We start from the raw sequence: 15,163 nt of genomic DNA, 5'->3' as shown, positions 1-15,163 counted from the left end.
AAGTCCGTTTTTGCGGGAGCCGCCGAATGTGCGACTTAGCTCCGCATAGCCGCAACCGGAAGTCTCGAGAGGGAATCCTTTTGGCAATGTTCGCTTCACCAATCTCCCCCCAAAAATCTGTGTAAAATCCTGAAAAAGGTCTGAGAGTCCGTTCCAGACGGGAGCTGCCGAATGCGCAACCTACTCCTCCATGGCCACCACCGGAAGCCTCGTCCCCGCTTCTTCAATGGCCTTGGTAGATCTTTTCACAGTTGTTCCCTCTGCTGCTAGAATTCACCTTTAATAGAGGCCCTCAAATCAGCTTGCAGCTTTAAGCTTGCCCTTCCCCTGCCTGCATACTGGAAGAGGCCCCTCTCTCCCCTGCAGTTACAGCGGAATATTTTACTGTTTCTCCCGGGTCTGGTAACCAAAAGACATACCATTCCTGTCAGGGGAATGTTGCAGTCTTCTTCCCACACCGGTAAATGTAAAACAAATGCCGTGGGGGCCCTGTAAAGAGCCCAAAAGTCCGTTCCAAGCAGGAGCTACCGAATATGCGACCTAGCTCTGCATAGCCGCACCCGGAAGTCGAGGAAGAGAATTCTAAAGACTTGTGACCATCAGAGAAAATATTTCCCCTAATCTCTGTCTTAAATGGGAAATCCCTTATTTTTAAAATGTGTCCCCTAATGTCTTCTCTCCCACAAGGGGAAACATCCTTTCAGCATCCATGCTGTCAAGTCCCTTCAGGATCTTATGGTTCAATAAGATTACCTCCCTTCTAAACTCTAATGAGTACAGATCCAGTCTGTCCAACCTTTTCTCATAAGATATTCCATACCCCATCCCTGATCAGTCAAGTGAACCTTTTCTGAACTGCTTTCAATGCATTGTTATTGTTTCTTAAACAAGGAGACCAATACTGTACACAGTACTCCAGATATGGCCTACCAACTGTGGTGAAACACCCCTACCTTTATATTTCATTCCCCTTGCAATAAACAGCAACATTCAATTTGCTTTCAAAATCACTTGCTGTACATGCATGCTAACCTTTTGTGATTCACGTACCAAGACATCCAGATCTCTCTCTACCTCAAGAGTTCTGCAATCTCTTTTCATTTAAATAATATGCTGCTTTTCTATTCTTCCTGCCAAAGTGGACAAGTACATATTTTCCCACTCTACATTCCATCTGCCAATTATTTGCCCACTCACCTAAGGAATTTGCAAAGAGACATAGGTTATGTCCTTTTGACAACTCATTTTCCTATGTATCTTATTTTACAAAGTAACCTTTGATATGACACTTTATCAAATGTCTTCTGGAAATCCACATATTCACAAATTCCCCTTTCTCCACACTGCTTATTACTTCTTTAAAGAAGTCCAATACATTAGTCAAATATGATTTCCTTTTCACAAAACCATGTTGACTATGCCGGGTTGCAGAGAGATTTCCTAAATGCCCTGCTATAACCACCTCAATAATAGATTCTAGCAATTTTGCTATGACAATTATTCAGCTAACTGACCTGTAGTTGCCTGCTTTCTGTCCATCTCCTTTCTTGAGTCCCATTCGCCATTTTCCATAGGCCCTGACAATCCCACCTGTAGTGCTGATGACTTGTGCTCCAGAACTAGCCTCATTCCTAGCCAAGCTGTTCCAGAACAACTACAACACTGGCATCCACCCAACAAATAGATGTGATCCAGGGCTGATGAATGGCAAGCAACACTCGTGCCACACAGTGCCAGGCAATGGTCATTTCCAAAAGAGAAAATCGAATCATCTTCCATGTTGTTCACCATCATTACCACCACAGATTCCCCCACCAACATCCTAGGGGTTACCATTGACCAGAAACTTAACTGAACCAGTCATATGAATATATTGGCTACAAGAACAGGTCAAGAGTTTTGGAATTCACTTTCTGACACTCCAAAATCTGCCCACTCTCTAAGACCCAAACCAGGATTGCAATGGAATATTCTCCAGTTGCTTGGATTTATGCAGTTCGAACAGCACAGAAGAAGGTTGACACCATCCAGGACAAAGCAGTCCCTTTGATCAGCATCCCATCTACCACTTCCCACAGCACCGTTCCACCATGCAGATGCAGGAACGTAACTTCCAAACAACAACCCCCACACACACACACGTACATACACACACGCACCCCTGCCAAGTGAATCAGCATTTTGTGTGCACTTCTTTCAATCTAGTCTTAATATCTTTGCTGCTTCACAATGTGGTCTCCTGTACATTGGGCAGGCCAAATGCAAAATTGGTGACCACTTTGCAACACACCTCTTCGTTCATTGCACAAGCATGATCCCGAGGTTCCGTGATCTGCCATTTTAATTCTCCTCCTTGCTCTTACTCTGACATCTCTGTCCTCAACCTACTGTCCTGTTCTAGTGAAGCCCATTGTAAGCTTGAGGAACAGCATCTCCAAATTAAGCTCGGTACTTTACAGCCTTCTGGAGTCAACATAGAGTTGTTTCAGTTTTTCTCACATTTTTGTTTTCTGTCAGCCGCAGCACCTGCCCTAGACATACCTTTTGTTTCTTGCCTCGCCCATCACCAGTCTCTTTGACCCTGGAAGACTAACTGTTCCATCATTCAATCTCTCCTATCTTTCACCCTATCACAGAACTTCCTTTAATCCTGTCCCACACACACCTTGCTCAAAGACTAACCGCTTTTCCCAGTTCCGATTGAAAAGTCTGAAATGTTAACACTTTTTCTCTCTCCACTGATGCTTCCGACTTGCTGAACATTTTCAGCATTTTCTGCTTTAATTTCAGATTTTCCTGTACCTGCAGTATTCTGCTTTTCAGCTATTTGCAGTGTTTTGTGTAAGCAGCATCATGTTGAAATTTCCACTACTTTTTCTTTGGGGAGGTGGAATTTGTACCCATATACATTTTCATTTTCCAACTGTTTCTCCTGTGTAGTGAACACACCAGCTCTGAGACTAACTAACCCATAAGTTTTGAAGGAAATAAATACATCTATTAAAAACATTACTGGATCTACGAGTAACAAGGTGTTGCTCATATTATATTCTGATCTGAGTTCTTTCATTGAATTTAATTCCAAGTGCTCTAATATACTGGAATTCGGTCTCACTTTTGCATTTCTGGGTTTTTATACCAGATGTTTTCTCAGATTTGGCGTCACTGACCTGTAAACTAGCTACGTGAATGTAAACCATGCCATTACATGATTCTCATCTTTACAAAAAGTGGAACTCCATAATAAAAAGCAAATTACTGCAGATGCTGGAATCTGAAACCAAAAGAGAAAATGCTGGAAAATCTCAGCAGGACTGGCAGCATCTGCAAGGAGAGAAAAGAGCTAAGTTTTCGACTCCAGATCACCCTTTGTCAAAGTTAAAAGACAAAGAAAGTGGGAGATATTTATATTGCAGGGCGAGGGAATGAAAGATGAGTCATAGCTACAGAAACCAAGGGAAAGTGTTAATGGCAGTCCCCAGAGAGAATAAAAGGTGTGAATGGCCAAACAGCAGAGAAACTAAAATCAGAGGGTAAGCTGTGACAGATATAGATGTGGGGGGAGGAGGAACATGGGTGGGAGAGAGGTAAAATGAGAAGAAGGGGGAAGCAAAGGGGAGAAAAGGTAAGGAAAGGGGGGATAAGATGAGGGGAAAAAGTGTGGGGGAAAATATACATAAAGAAAGACAAAGAAGTAAACGGTAAAAGACAGTTAAAATGAAATGGAATGAACATAAAGGGGTCGAGGTGGGGTAGAGCTAATCACCTGAAGTTGTTGAATTTGATTTTGAGACCGGAAAGTGTAGCATGCCTAACCGGAAGATGAGATGCTGTTCCTCCAGTTTGCGTTGAGCTTCACTGGAACTTTGACACAGGCCAAGGGCAGATATGTGGGCATGGGAGCAGGGTCTTGTATTAAAATGGCAAGTGTTATGGGCCAGGGTTTAGAGAACCCCAAGGTGTATCATGGAGTTTACCTGACCCACAACTTTTACTAGATTGTGGTATGGGGAGCACACGGCGCACTCTACAGGTGTGGTACAGCAGAAATGGAAAAGTAATTTTTAAAGCAAAACAATGTATATTCTATGAACTCAAGTTAACCTATTTAAAAATACAGTGAACATCTTAGCAACCATTAATTCAAATACAACCCACAAGGAATACAAAACTAAGTAATCCTTTCAGCTTTCCTTTTAACATCCATCAGACTTAAAACACCTTTTCCCAGAATCACATCAGGTTAAAGTCACTACTGTTATTAGTTTTAAATCACCAGGATCGATTTACAGTCTTTAGATTACAGAGAGAGATTCATACACCTGCTGGCTGTGACTGCAGCTATCCAGCTCTGAAAACGAAAATAAAACACACCCTGCAGCAAACCGCCTAAAACGAAAGTAAAAAGCTGACAGACAATCCAGCTCTACCCACTCTCTGACATCACTGCAGTAATAAACACCCATTTCTTAGGTACTCTCACTACAGACACTTATATACACACCCATTTATAAACACCCATTTCTGAAAGGTACTCTCACATGACACAAGCAACGGGAAGGTCAGGGCCCTGTATGCGCACAGACCGAAGGTGCTCAGCAAAGCAATCACCCAGTCTACGTTTGGTCTCTCCGATATAGAGGAGACCACATTGGGAGCAGTGCATACAATAGACCAAATTGAATGAGGTGCAAGTGAAACACTGCTTAACCTGGAATGAGTATTTTGGGTCTGGGATGTTAAGTGTGGAGGAGGTAAAGGGGCAGGTGTTACACCGCCTGCGATTGGATGGGAAGGTACCATGGGAGAGGTTTTCGGTATGGTGGAGGAGTGGACTAGATTATCCCGGAGGGAACGGTCTCTGTGGAATGCTGACAGGGAGTGAAGGGGAGATGTGTTTAGTGGTGGCATCATGTTGGAGTTGGCGAAAATGGCGGAGGATTATGCTTTGCATGCGGAGGCTGGTGGGGTGAAATGTGAGAAGAAGGGGGACTCTATCCTTGCTCTGGGAGGGAGGGGGTGTGGGTAGTGGCGCGAGAGATGGACCACAGGCTGTTGAGGGCCCTGTCAACAACTGTAGATGGGGAACTACGGTTGAGGAAGGAACACATTTTCAAAGCATCACTTTGGAAAGTGCCATAATCGGAACAAATGAGACGGAGGCGAAGGAGCTGAGAGAAGGGGATGGAGTCCTTACAGGATGTAGGATGCGAAGAGCTGTAGTCCAGAAAGCTGTGGGAGTCAGTGGGCTTGTAATGGATATTAGCAGCCTTTTAGTTTTGACAAAGGTTCATCTGGACTCGAAACATTGGCTCTTTTCTCTCCTTACAGATGCTGCCAGACCTGCTGAGATTTTCCAGCATTTTCTCTTTTGGAACTCCAAAACATATTCCATATACGTAGGACTCCATAATGTACTCCCTTGACATCAAGGCAGCATTTGACCGCGTATGGCATCAAGCAGCCCTAGCTAAACTGGAGTCGATGGGAATCGGGGAAAACTCTCCGCAGGTTGGAGTCATACCTGGCACAAAGGAAGATGGTTGTGGTGGTTGGAGGTTAATCATCTCAGCTCCAGGACAACACTGCAGGAGTTCCTCAGGGTAGTGTCCTGGAACCAACCATCTTCAGCTGCTTCATCAATGACCTGCCTTCCATCATAAGGTCAGAAGTTGGGATGTTTGCGAATGACTGCACAATGTTCAGCACCATTCGCGACTCCTCAGATAATGAAGCAGTCCATGTCCACATGCAGAAAGATCTGAACAATATCCAGACATGGGTTGACAAGTGGCAAGTTACATTCGTGCCACACAAATGCCAGGCAATGACCATCTCCAAGAGAGGATCTAACCATCACCCCTTGACATTCAATGGCATGAATCCCCCACAGTCTACATCCTGGGGGTTACCATTGATCAGAAACTGAACTGAATAGTCACATTAATACTGTGGCTGCCAGGGCAGGTCAAAGGCTAGGAATCCTACGGCGAGTAACTCATCTCCTGACCCCCCCCCCCCCCCCCCCCCGCCCCCAAAAACTATCTACAAGGCATAAGTCAGAAGTGTATTGGAATACCTCCACTTGTCTGGATGAGTGCAGCTTCAACAACACTCAAGAAGCTTGACACCATCCAGGACAAAGCAGCTCGCTTGATTGCTCCTCCTTCCACAAACATTCAAATCCTCCACCACCGATGCATTGCAGTAACTCACCAAGGTTCCTTAGATGGCACCTTCCAAACTCACGACCACTGTCACCTTGAAGGACAAGAGCAGCAGATACCTCGGAACCCCACCACCTGGAGGTTCCCCTCCAAGTCACTCACCACCCCAACTTGGAAATATATCGCCGTTCCTTCACTGTCACTGGGGCAAAATCCTGGAAATCCCTCCCTAACAGCATAGTGGGTGTACCTACACCTGAAGGACTGCAGCGGTTCAAGAAAGCAACTCATCACCACCTTCTGAATGGCAACTAGGGATGGGCAATAAATGCTGGCCTAACCAGCGATGCCCAAGTCCTGTAAATGAATTTTAAAAAAGCTTGGTATACATTCTATTAGATCACAGTGGTTTATTTACATAAACCGAAGTAAACAAACAGTTATAAAACATTGAATTATACATTTCACTGTTCTCATACAAAGTAACAAAACCGTTTACTAGCTTTCTGCCTGTCGACTTTAAAAAGCCACTTTCTTATGCTGAACATGTTACATTTTCTAAACTGGCCTAACCTCTCTGCGTTTAGAACATAGAACATAGAACGATACAGCGCAGTACAGGCCCTTCGGCCCACGATGTTGCACCGACATGGGAAGTCAAAAAACAAAAGCCATCTAACCTACACTATGCGATTATCACCCATATGCTTATCCAATAAACTTTTAAATGCCCTCAATGTAGGCGAGTTCACTACTGTTGCAGGTACGGCATTCCACGGCCTCCCCACTCTTTGCGTAAAGAACCTACCTCTGACCTCTGTCCTATATCTATTACCCCTCAGTTTAAGGCTATGTCCCCTCGTGCCAGCCATTTACATCCGCAGGAGAAGGCTCTCACTGTCCACCCTATCCAACCCCCTGATCATTTTGTATGCCTCTATTAAGTTTCCTCTTAACCTTCTTCTCTCCAACGAAAACAACCTCAAGTCCATCAGCCTTTCCTCATAAGATTTTCCATCCATAGCAGGCAACATCCTGGTAAATCTCCTCTGCACCCACTCCAAAGCCTCCACGTCCTTCCTATAATGCGGTGACCAGAACTGTACGCAATACTCCAAATGCGGCCGTACCAGAGTTCTGTACAGCTGCAACATGACCTCCCGACTCCGGAACTCAATCCCTCTACCAATAAAGGCCAACACTCCATAGGCCTTCTTCACAACCCTATCAACCTGGGTGGCAACTTTCAGGGATCTATGTACATGGACACCTAGATCCCTCTGCTCATCCACACTTTCAAGAACTTTACCATTAGCCAAATATTCCGCATTCCTGTTATTCCTTCCAAAGTGAATCACCTCACACTTCTCTACATTAAACTCCATTTGCCACCTCTCAGCCCAGCTCTGCAGCTTATCTATGTCCCTCTGTAACCTGCTACATCCTTCCGCACTGTCGACAACACCACCGACTTTAGTGTCGTCTGCAAATTTACTCACCCACCCTTCTGCGCCCTCCTCTAGGTCATTGATAAAAATGACAAACAGCAACGGCCCCAGAACAGATCCTTGTGGTACGCCACTTGTAACTGATCTCCATTCTGAACATTTCCCATCAACCACCACCCTCTGTCTTCTTTCAGCTAGCCAATTTCTGATCCACATCTCTAAATCACCCTCAATCCCCAGCCTCCGTATTTTCTGCAATAGCCTACCGTGGGGAACCTTATCAAACGCTTTACTGAAATCCATATACAGCACATCAACTGCTCTACCCTTGTCTACCTGTTCAGTCACCTTCTCAAAGAACTCAATAAGGTTTGTGAGGCATGACCTACCCTTCACAAAGCCATGCTGACTATCCCTAATCATATTATTCCTATCTAGATGATTATAAATCTTGTCTCTTATAATCCCCTCCAAGACTTTACCCACAACAGACGTGAGGCTCACCGGCCTATAGTTGCCGGGGTTGTCTCTACTCCCCTTCTTGAACAAAGGGACCACATTTGCTATCCTCCAGTCCTCTGGCACTATTCCTGTAGCCAATGATGACATACAAATCAAAGCCAAAGGCTCAGCAATCTCTTCCCTGGCTTCCCAGAGAATCCTAGGATAAATCCCATCAGGCCCCGGGGACCTATCTATTTTCAGCCTGTCCAGAATTGCCAACACCTCTTCCCTACGTACCTCAATGCCATCTACTCTAATAGCCTGGGTCTCAGCATTCTCCTCCACAACATTATCTTTTTCCTGAGTGAATACTGACGAAAAATATTCATTTAGTATCTCGTCTATCTCTTCAGACTCCACACACAACTTCCCATCCCTGTCCTTGACTGGCCCTACTCTTACCCTAGTCATTCTTTTATTCCTGACATACCTATAGAAAGCTTTTGGGTTTTCCTTGATCCTACCTGCCAAATACTTCTCATGTCCCCTCCTTGCTCGTCTTAGCTCTCTCTTTAGATCCTTCCTCGCTACCTTGTAACTATCAAGCACCCCAACTGAAACTTCACTCCTCATCTTCACATAGGCCTCCTTCTTCCTCTTAACAAGAGATTCCACTTCTTTGGTTTGGCCTAGACTTAAAAGACAGAGCTTTTATATTGACCTTCCAGCAAAGGATGTCGATCTGAAATGTTAACTCTCCACAGATGCAGTATTTGCAGAATTTTAATGCTAATTTCATATTTCCAGTATCTGTAGTATTTTGTTTAGGAGCGTTCCTGCTGGTAGAACACTGAAAAAGTGGATTGTTTATTGGCAGATATTGTTTATTGGTACGATTGTTTCGTGGGCAGCACGGTAGCACGTGGATAGCACTGTGGCTTCACAGCGCCAGGGTCCCAGGTTCGATTCCCCACTGGGTCACTCTGTGTGGAGTCTGCATGTTCTCCCCGTGTCTGCGTGGGTTTCCTCCGGGTGCTCCGGTTTCCTCCCACAGTCCAAAGACGTGCAAGTTAGGTAGATTGGTCATGATAAATTGCCCTTAGTGACCAAAAAGGTTAGGAGGGGTTATTGGGTTACGGGGGAATAGGGTGGAAGTGAGGGCTTAAGTGGGTCGGTGCAGACTTGATGGGCTGAATGGCCTCCTGTATATCTGCACTGTATGTTCTATATACCATTTCACCCATTGAAAATACACTGAAACAAAAGGCTGTTTTTCATATCAGAATCAAATGTATAGTATATCTTTACAATGGTATACAATTTTTATTATGTATTGCCAAATCCTGTAGCCCAATTATGCAATTAGCAAATTAGACTCCCTATTGCGTATTGCGTATTCACCTTGTCGAACCTGCTGCAGTCAGCTAATGTGGTGTGCCCGTGGGTTTGGCTGTTCTATGGCTGAATCCAGCAATAAAAAGTGTTAATAGTTCGCCACAGACAAAAAATATATAGTTAGCCCAGTCACAATCGATAAAGTTCCACAAATAATTGTCTTTTGAGTGGCAGACTGTATTTTTAACTGTGCAAGATATCTATTGTTAAGATTTTGCATTATTGGATGTTTGATAAATAGCATTTTTCACCCACTGCAGTTGTTGAAAAATTGCAAAACTAACGTTCTGATTTAGTGCGTTAACTATTAAAAGTTCATGAGTAAAGATATTATGTACATTAGTGAGATGGAGATAATTAATCTGTTGCATTGATTGAAGGCATCTCAACAATCTAGAAAAAAATAGCAGGTTTTTAAATATTGTGTGCATTTAACAACAGATTTGTGGTTTCTGATTATGTCAAATGTGAAGAAACAAACTGCTTAACCAATGCAGAATCTCGGGAATATGGAGCAACCAAGCATTCAATTAGATATGCTGCAGACTGCTAGTTCCATATTCCCCAGAGCCTCTGCTCTCTGTTTAACCTTAATGGTGTGACCACTTTTAAAGATGGTTACTTCCTCATGTGCTGAGTACATAGTTTCAATTCCACATAAGCTATGATTTTGGAATTGAGATTTTACTTTTGTAATTTAAAATATATTGCAAAACAACATTACTTGACCAAGTGCTTTTTGCTGCCTGAATTTCACTTTGGACTGCTGGTGTTTTTCTCCAGGTACATTAAAAAGAAGCTCTTGCTATACCATTTGCTATTTTAAGATCTGAGTTGTCGAGGGATTGCAAGAGCTTATGAGGAAGTTCTGTTGCGAAAAAGAAAACCAGTGGCTAGAGGAGACTGCAGAACATAAGGAGCATCAAACAGGAAAAGACGGAAAAGGGAAGCTGGAATAGCAAGTGGGGAATCATGGTATGTTCTTTGATTTTTGTCATTTCTGATCTTGGTTTATGTGAAAAATTAGCAAGCAATCTAATGGATGCAATCGGAACAGCTCAGTGAAACAAAAATCCATTTGGTGGCTTGATATTTACTACATTGGTACTACCATTCCATATACAGAGTGTACTGTTCTTGATTTATTTCCAATGTCTTTAAACCACAAAATGAAGCCTCAAGAGTCTGCAGGATATTAATTATTAATTATAAAGGGGATGTTCATAAATTACGCTCTCTAATGAAACTGGCGTTAACATGCTGCTGTAAGATGCCAAATGACCTTGGACTCTGCTGCATAGCTAAAATTTTAGGTGCTTGTCATTGTCCTCTGTGTAGCAGAATCATTGCAGTGAGTGAATCCGGATGCTTGGACAGATGCATCAGCTAGCTTGGCTATTGTTAGGTAAACAGATGCTGCATGTCGGCACTATTTAATTTTCTGTTCAAATTATTGTACAACTGATTACATGATGAAGTTGAAAAGCACTGATGAAACTTAAGGGAAATATTATTGTAAATAGCTACTAGTATTGTTGATAAAAGAGACATGCTGTTGAAGCTTTTTGTCTTGCACTCATCAGCACAGAATTCGCAAGAATGCCTATTGTAAAGCTAACAATTTATACTGCGCGATAAGCGATTGCGGATTGGTTGGCATGAAGGACTTCGGTAGCGATGTTGCCATGAAGAATGCACCAGGGAGCAGTTATTGCCAAGACTTTATTTAAATTTAAACTAGACAGTTGGCTCTAATCAGGCAAGACATTGCCATGGGGAATGAACCAGGGCATGGCTGTATCCCAAACTTTTATTTCATTGAATAAGGCGCAATGCATGGACATGATCCTTCTGCCTGCAAAGGACAGGGCCATGTGCGTGAATATATATAGCTTCATGCTTCTAAAAGCGTAAGTGAGTCATAATGCCAGCCCGACTGATTATCTTGAAATAATTGTCGGTGTACTTTTTAGCAGAATCAGGACTGTTTAGTAAGTGTTGTGCAATCGCGGGATCAGGTCTAATGTTGGACATTATGTTTTGAGTTTTGCAAGCACAGGCTGGTTGGGTACAGTCAGTACTTTGCCTGTTGCGAACAGCCGAAGGGAAATACTGTTTGATATGATCCACCAGTCATTGGGACGTACAGCCTATACAAATGGCATCACACTAGGAATTGAAATCCATTTACCACATTTCTCATTTGTGTGACAGGGAGAACGTCTTGACAGCAGAATCCTATTAGTGGAGAATACCACTCATGCTACTACTGCACAGTAGTAGCATAAAATGCCTAGCTTCACTTGTTGCCGAAACCTTTGCGACACCTTAAGTAACCTGAAGTAGATGGGTGATTTTTCAGGAACGTAAGTGGTGGTCTGAGGCCCGTTCATGAGTTTGCGCAATATACAAGTAATGTTAAGATCAGTGTAGCCGTTATCCTGCAGGATGGATTCGATGCGCCCTATTTCAGTATCAAGCTTACAAGGTGAGCAAATGACGAACTGACTTTTTTGAAACGATGAATAATATTTTCAAGGTAAAAGTTACTGTGAGGAAATAACAGAAAATGCAGATAAATCTAGAGGTTCCAAAATTGTATTTGTCTGTTTGGTACAGCAGTGCCCACAGGACAGAATGAAGAAACACAATACAAATGGGAAAAACAAAAACAGAAAGAGTGATGAAATATGATTAACCAGAGCATTAGTGGGTTGGGCAATATAACATCATCTTCCTTAAGACCTTGCTGACAATTCTAGCAGATAAGATGCTGGATAATTGGGAATTCAAAAAATTGCAGCTTCATATAACATCTGCATATGGAATTCTGGACATGAAAAGATGGTGCAGGCCTCTTCATGAAGTTCCAAAAACCCAGTTGGTTGTCTGGCAATCCTGTGCTTGGTAATCCAAACTGGCAAGTCTGTTTGCTGTCGAACTGTCAAATGAAAGTTGTCCAGTGTTCTCTTAGCATTTCTGCTCTTTGCACCAAATATTATTTTTCCTCTAGTTGTTTCTTTCCCACTAGCCCAGCAAAGCCACAATGAGGTGTGAGACCAAACCCTGAAGGCCAGGAAGGTTCCATAATCTATCGCTAGTCGTCACTGAATCAGCCCCCTACATTGTGAACAGTGGAGAAGAGTCAATCCCTCATTCGGCTTCAATGACCTTCACTACAGGAATACAACATTTGAATTTCTGTTCCCAAATACAATCCATATTTTTGTTGCGTATGTGCACGCATCCCTCCATGGTGGAGAGGCTTAAGTACTTCATTCATAGAATCCTGAAAGTATAGAAGGAGGCCATTCAGCCCATCAAGTCTGCACCAAACCTCTGAAAAGCACTCTACCTAGGCCCAATTCCCCACCATATCCATGTAACCCTACCCAACATTTGGAGACTGGGGGCAATTTTGCATGGCAGTCCAAAGTAGCTACTCACAGTGCAGACTTGGAGTTGTTGCTGTCGTAGAGAGTGGCTGCTGCTGCTCTCTCTCTCTCTGTTGCTGCTGCTTACTCTGATAATCCCTTGAACAATGTCGTCAGGAGCTCTATTCCCCTGGTAGAGCCCTCCCTGGCAGCAAGGTTGTGTCAAGGTGTCAGACAAAATATGGTCCAAAAAGCCCTCAAGGTAGAATAGGGAAAGGAAGATTATGCATCACTCCCAGTGCAAAGTTGGAAGAATGCTGCAGCGGCATGGTGATTCTGGTCACAGTGACTCGGCGTGTCACCAAAATCTTACCACCAACCTGTCAATATTGTGTAGATAGTGATGGTGCCCCAAGGTTCCCACACCAAAGGCCCATTTGCAAAATCTTGTGCCAGTGGAGAATTGGTGATGAGGGCAGGGATGTGAACCTGTAAGTACCTCGTCAAGAATCTTTTCACAGGTGTCAGATGCATGTAAGTCATTGGACATCTTGTTGGGACAGAAGTGCCTTTGCCTCTCTTCAACCCAAATGGGGAAGGAGCTAGGAAAGATGTCCTGCAAATAGGCTGTCCCACTTTCTCCTGGCTGGGGAACCACACCCTGAGAATCAAAATCTTGGTGATCAAAGAAAGTAAACTTTAAATTTTGCAACTTGGAATGTTGGAAACACTCGTGGATAGTCTCGAGAGTGACCATCCAGAAAGGAGATTTGCAGTCGTATCATGTGTGCTCGCAAGACTCCAAACTGACATCATTGAGACCTATCTTCCTGGGAAGGGGCAGCTGGAGGAGCAACAGGTGGTTACACCTCCAACTGAAAAGGAAAGGCAGACAGCAACCGTCGTCTCTGTGGAGTTGGTTTTGCAATCTGGAATAAGATTGTGGATGCACTGCAGTGCCAGAACTCTCCAATTGTATAAATAAACGGCTGAAAGACATTTCACCTATAGCTCAGCCATAATCAATATGGTACCGTCCTCCCTTGACTCTGATAAGGGCACATTCTATCCTGACCTTCATGAAGCCCTCACTCGCATCCCAAATAAAGAAAAGATCATCTGTCTGAGTAACTTTAATAAGTTCATAATGTATAGGAGCAGAATTCGGTCATTTGGCCCATCGACTCTGCTCCACCATTCGATCATGGCGGATCTCATCCCGGCTGGTTCTCCATAACCCCTCAACCCATTACCAATTAAAAATCTGTCCCAACTCTTCCTTAAATTTACTCACTGTCCACTCTGGGGTAGCGAATTCCACAGATTCACAACTCCTTGGGAGAATTAGATTCTCCTCAACTCTGTATTTGCTACCTCTTACCCTAAAACTATGACCCTTCATTCTAGAATGCCCCACAAGAATAAGCATCCGCTGCACGTCTACTTTATCCACACCTTTTATCATCTTGTATACTCAATTTAATCACCCCTTATTCTTCTAAACTCTAGAGAGTATAGTCCTAAACTGTTCAATCTCTCTTCATACGACAAATCCTCAAATTAGGGGCTGGTTAGCACAGGGCTAAATCGTTGGCTTTGAAAGCAGACCAAGGCAGGCCAGCAGCACGGTTCAATTCCCGTAACAGCCTCCCCGAACAGGCGCCGGAATGTGGCGACTAGGGGCTTTTCACAGTAACTTCATTGAAGCCTACCTGTGACAAGCAATTTTCATTTCATTTCATCAACCTAGAGAACCTTCACTGAACTGCCTGTAATACCAGTACATCTTTCCTCAAATAAGGGGACCAAAGCTGTGCACAATACTCCCAGGTGTGGTCTCACCAATGTCTTGTATAGTTGCAACAACACTTCCTTATCGTTATACTCCAATCCTTTAGCTATAAATGCCAACATTTCATTCACTTTCTTATTATCAGTTGTGCCTGCATGCTAGTTTTCTGTGACTCGTGAACAAGGACCCCAGATTCCTCTACAGCGGAGCAGCCTGAAATCTCTCCCCATTTAGATAATTTGTCTTTCCATTTTTCTGACCAAAATGCATGACCTCACACCTATCCATGTTAAACTCCATCTGCCACATTTTGGCCCACTCTCCTGACCTATCGATATCTGTTTGTTCGGTCCTTATTTCCTCATTACAACTTACTGTCGCACCTATTTTTGAGTCGTCTGCAAATTGGGCTGCAGAGCCTTCTATCCCTGTATTCAAGTCATTAATATAGATTGTAAATAGCTGGGGCCCAAGGACTGAACCCTGCGGCACGCCACTAGTTCCATCTTGCCATCCAGGAAAAGACCCATTTATCCCAACTCT

At 43.6% G+C, this 15,163-nt stretch overlaps 1 protein-coding gene across 12 annotated transcripts in view; it reads left to right on the top strand.

The window, feature by feature from the left end:
• strbp (spermatid perinuclear RNA binding protein) overlaps window positions 1-15,163 on the top strand; it is a 276,353-nt gene that overhangs the window by 143,738 nt on the left and 117,452 nt on the right. For all 12 annotated transcript variants that reach the window (XM_072488405.1, XM_072488411.1, XM_072488410.1 and 9 more), the window contains one exon: window positions 10,238-10,429. Coding sequence is in view for 1 of the 12 variants with exons in the window: in XM_072488411.1 (XP_072344512.1) it covers window positions 10,427-10,429 (3 nt within the window). In the remaining 11 variants the exon portion in view is untranslated. The remainder of the gene's footprint in view (window positions 1-10,237; window positions 10,430-15,163) is intronic.

The sequence above is a fragment of the Scyliorhinus torazame genome, chromosome 22, assembly GCF_047496885.1.
Source record: "Scyliorhinus torazame isolate Kashiwa2021f chromosome 22, sScyTor2.1, whole genome shotgun sequence".
Lineage (NCBI taxonomy): Eukaryota > Metazoa > Chordata > Chondrichthyes > Carcharhiniformes > Scyliorhinidae > Scyliorhinus > Scyliorhinus torazame.
The sequence above is the reverse complement of the archived record's forward strand: the minus strand, read 5'-3'. Positions and strand labels throughout refer to the sequence as shown.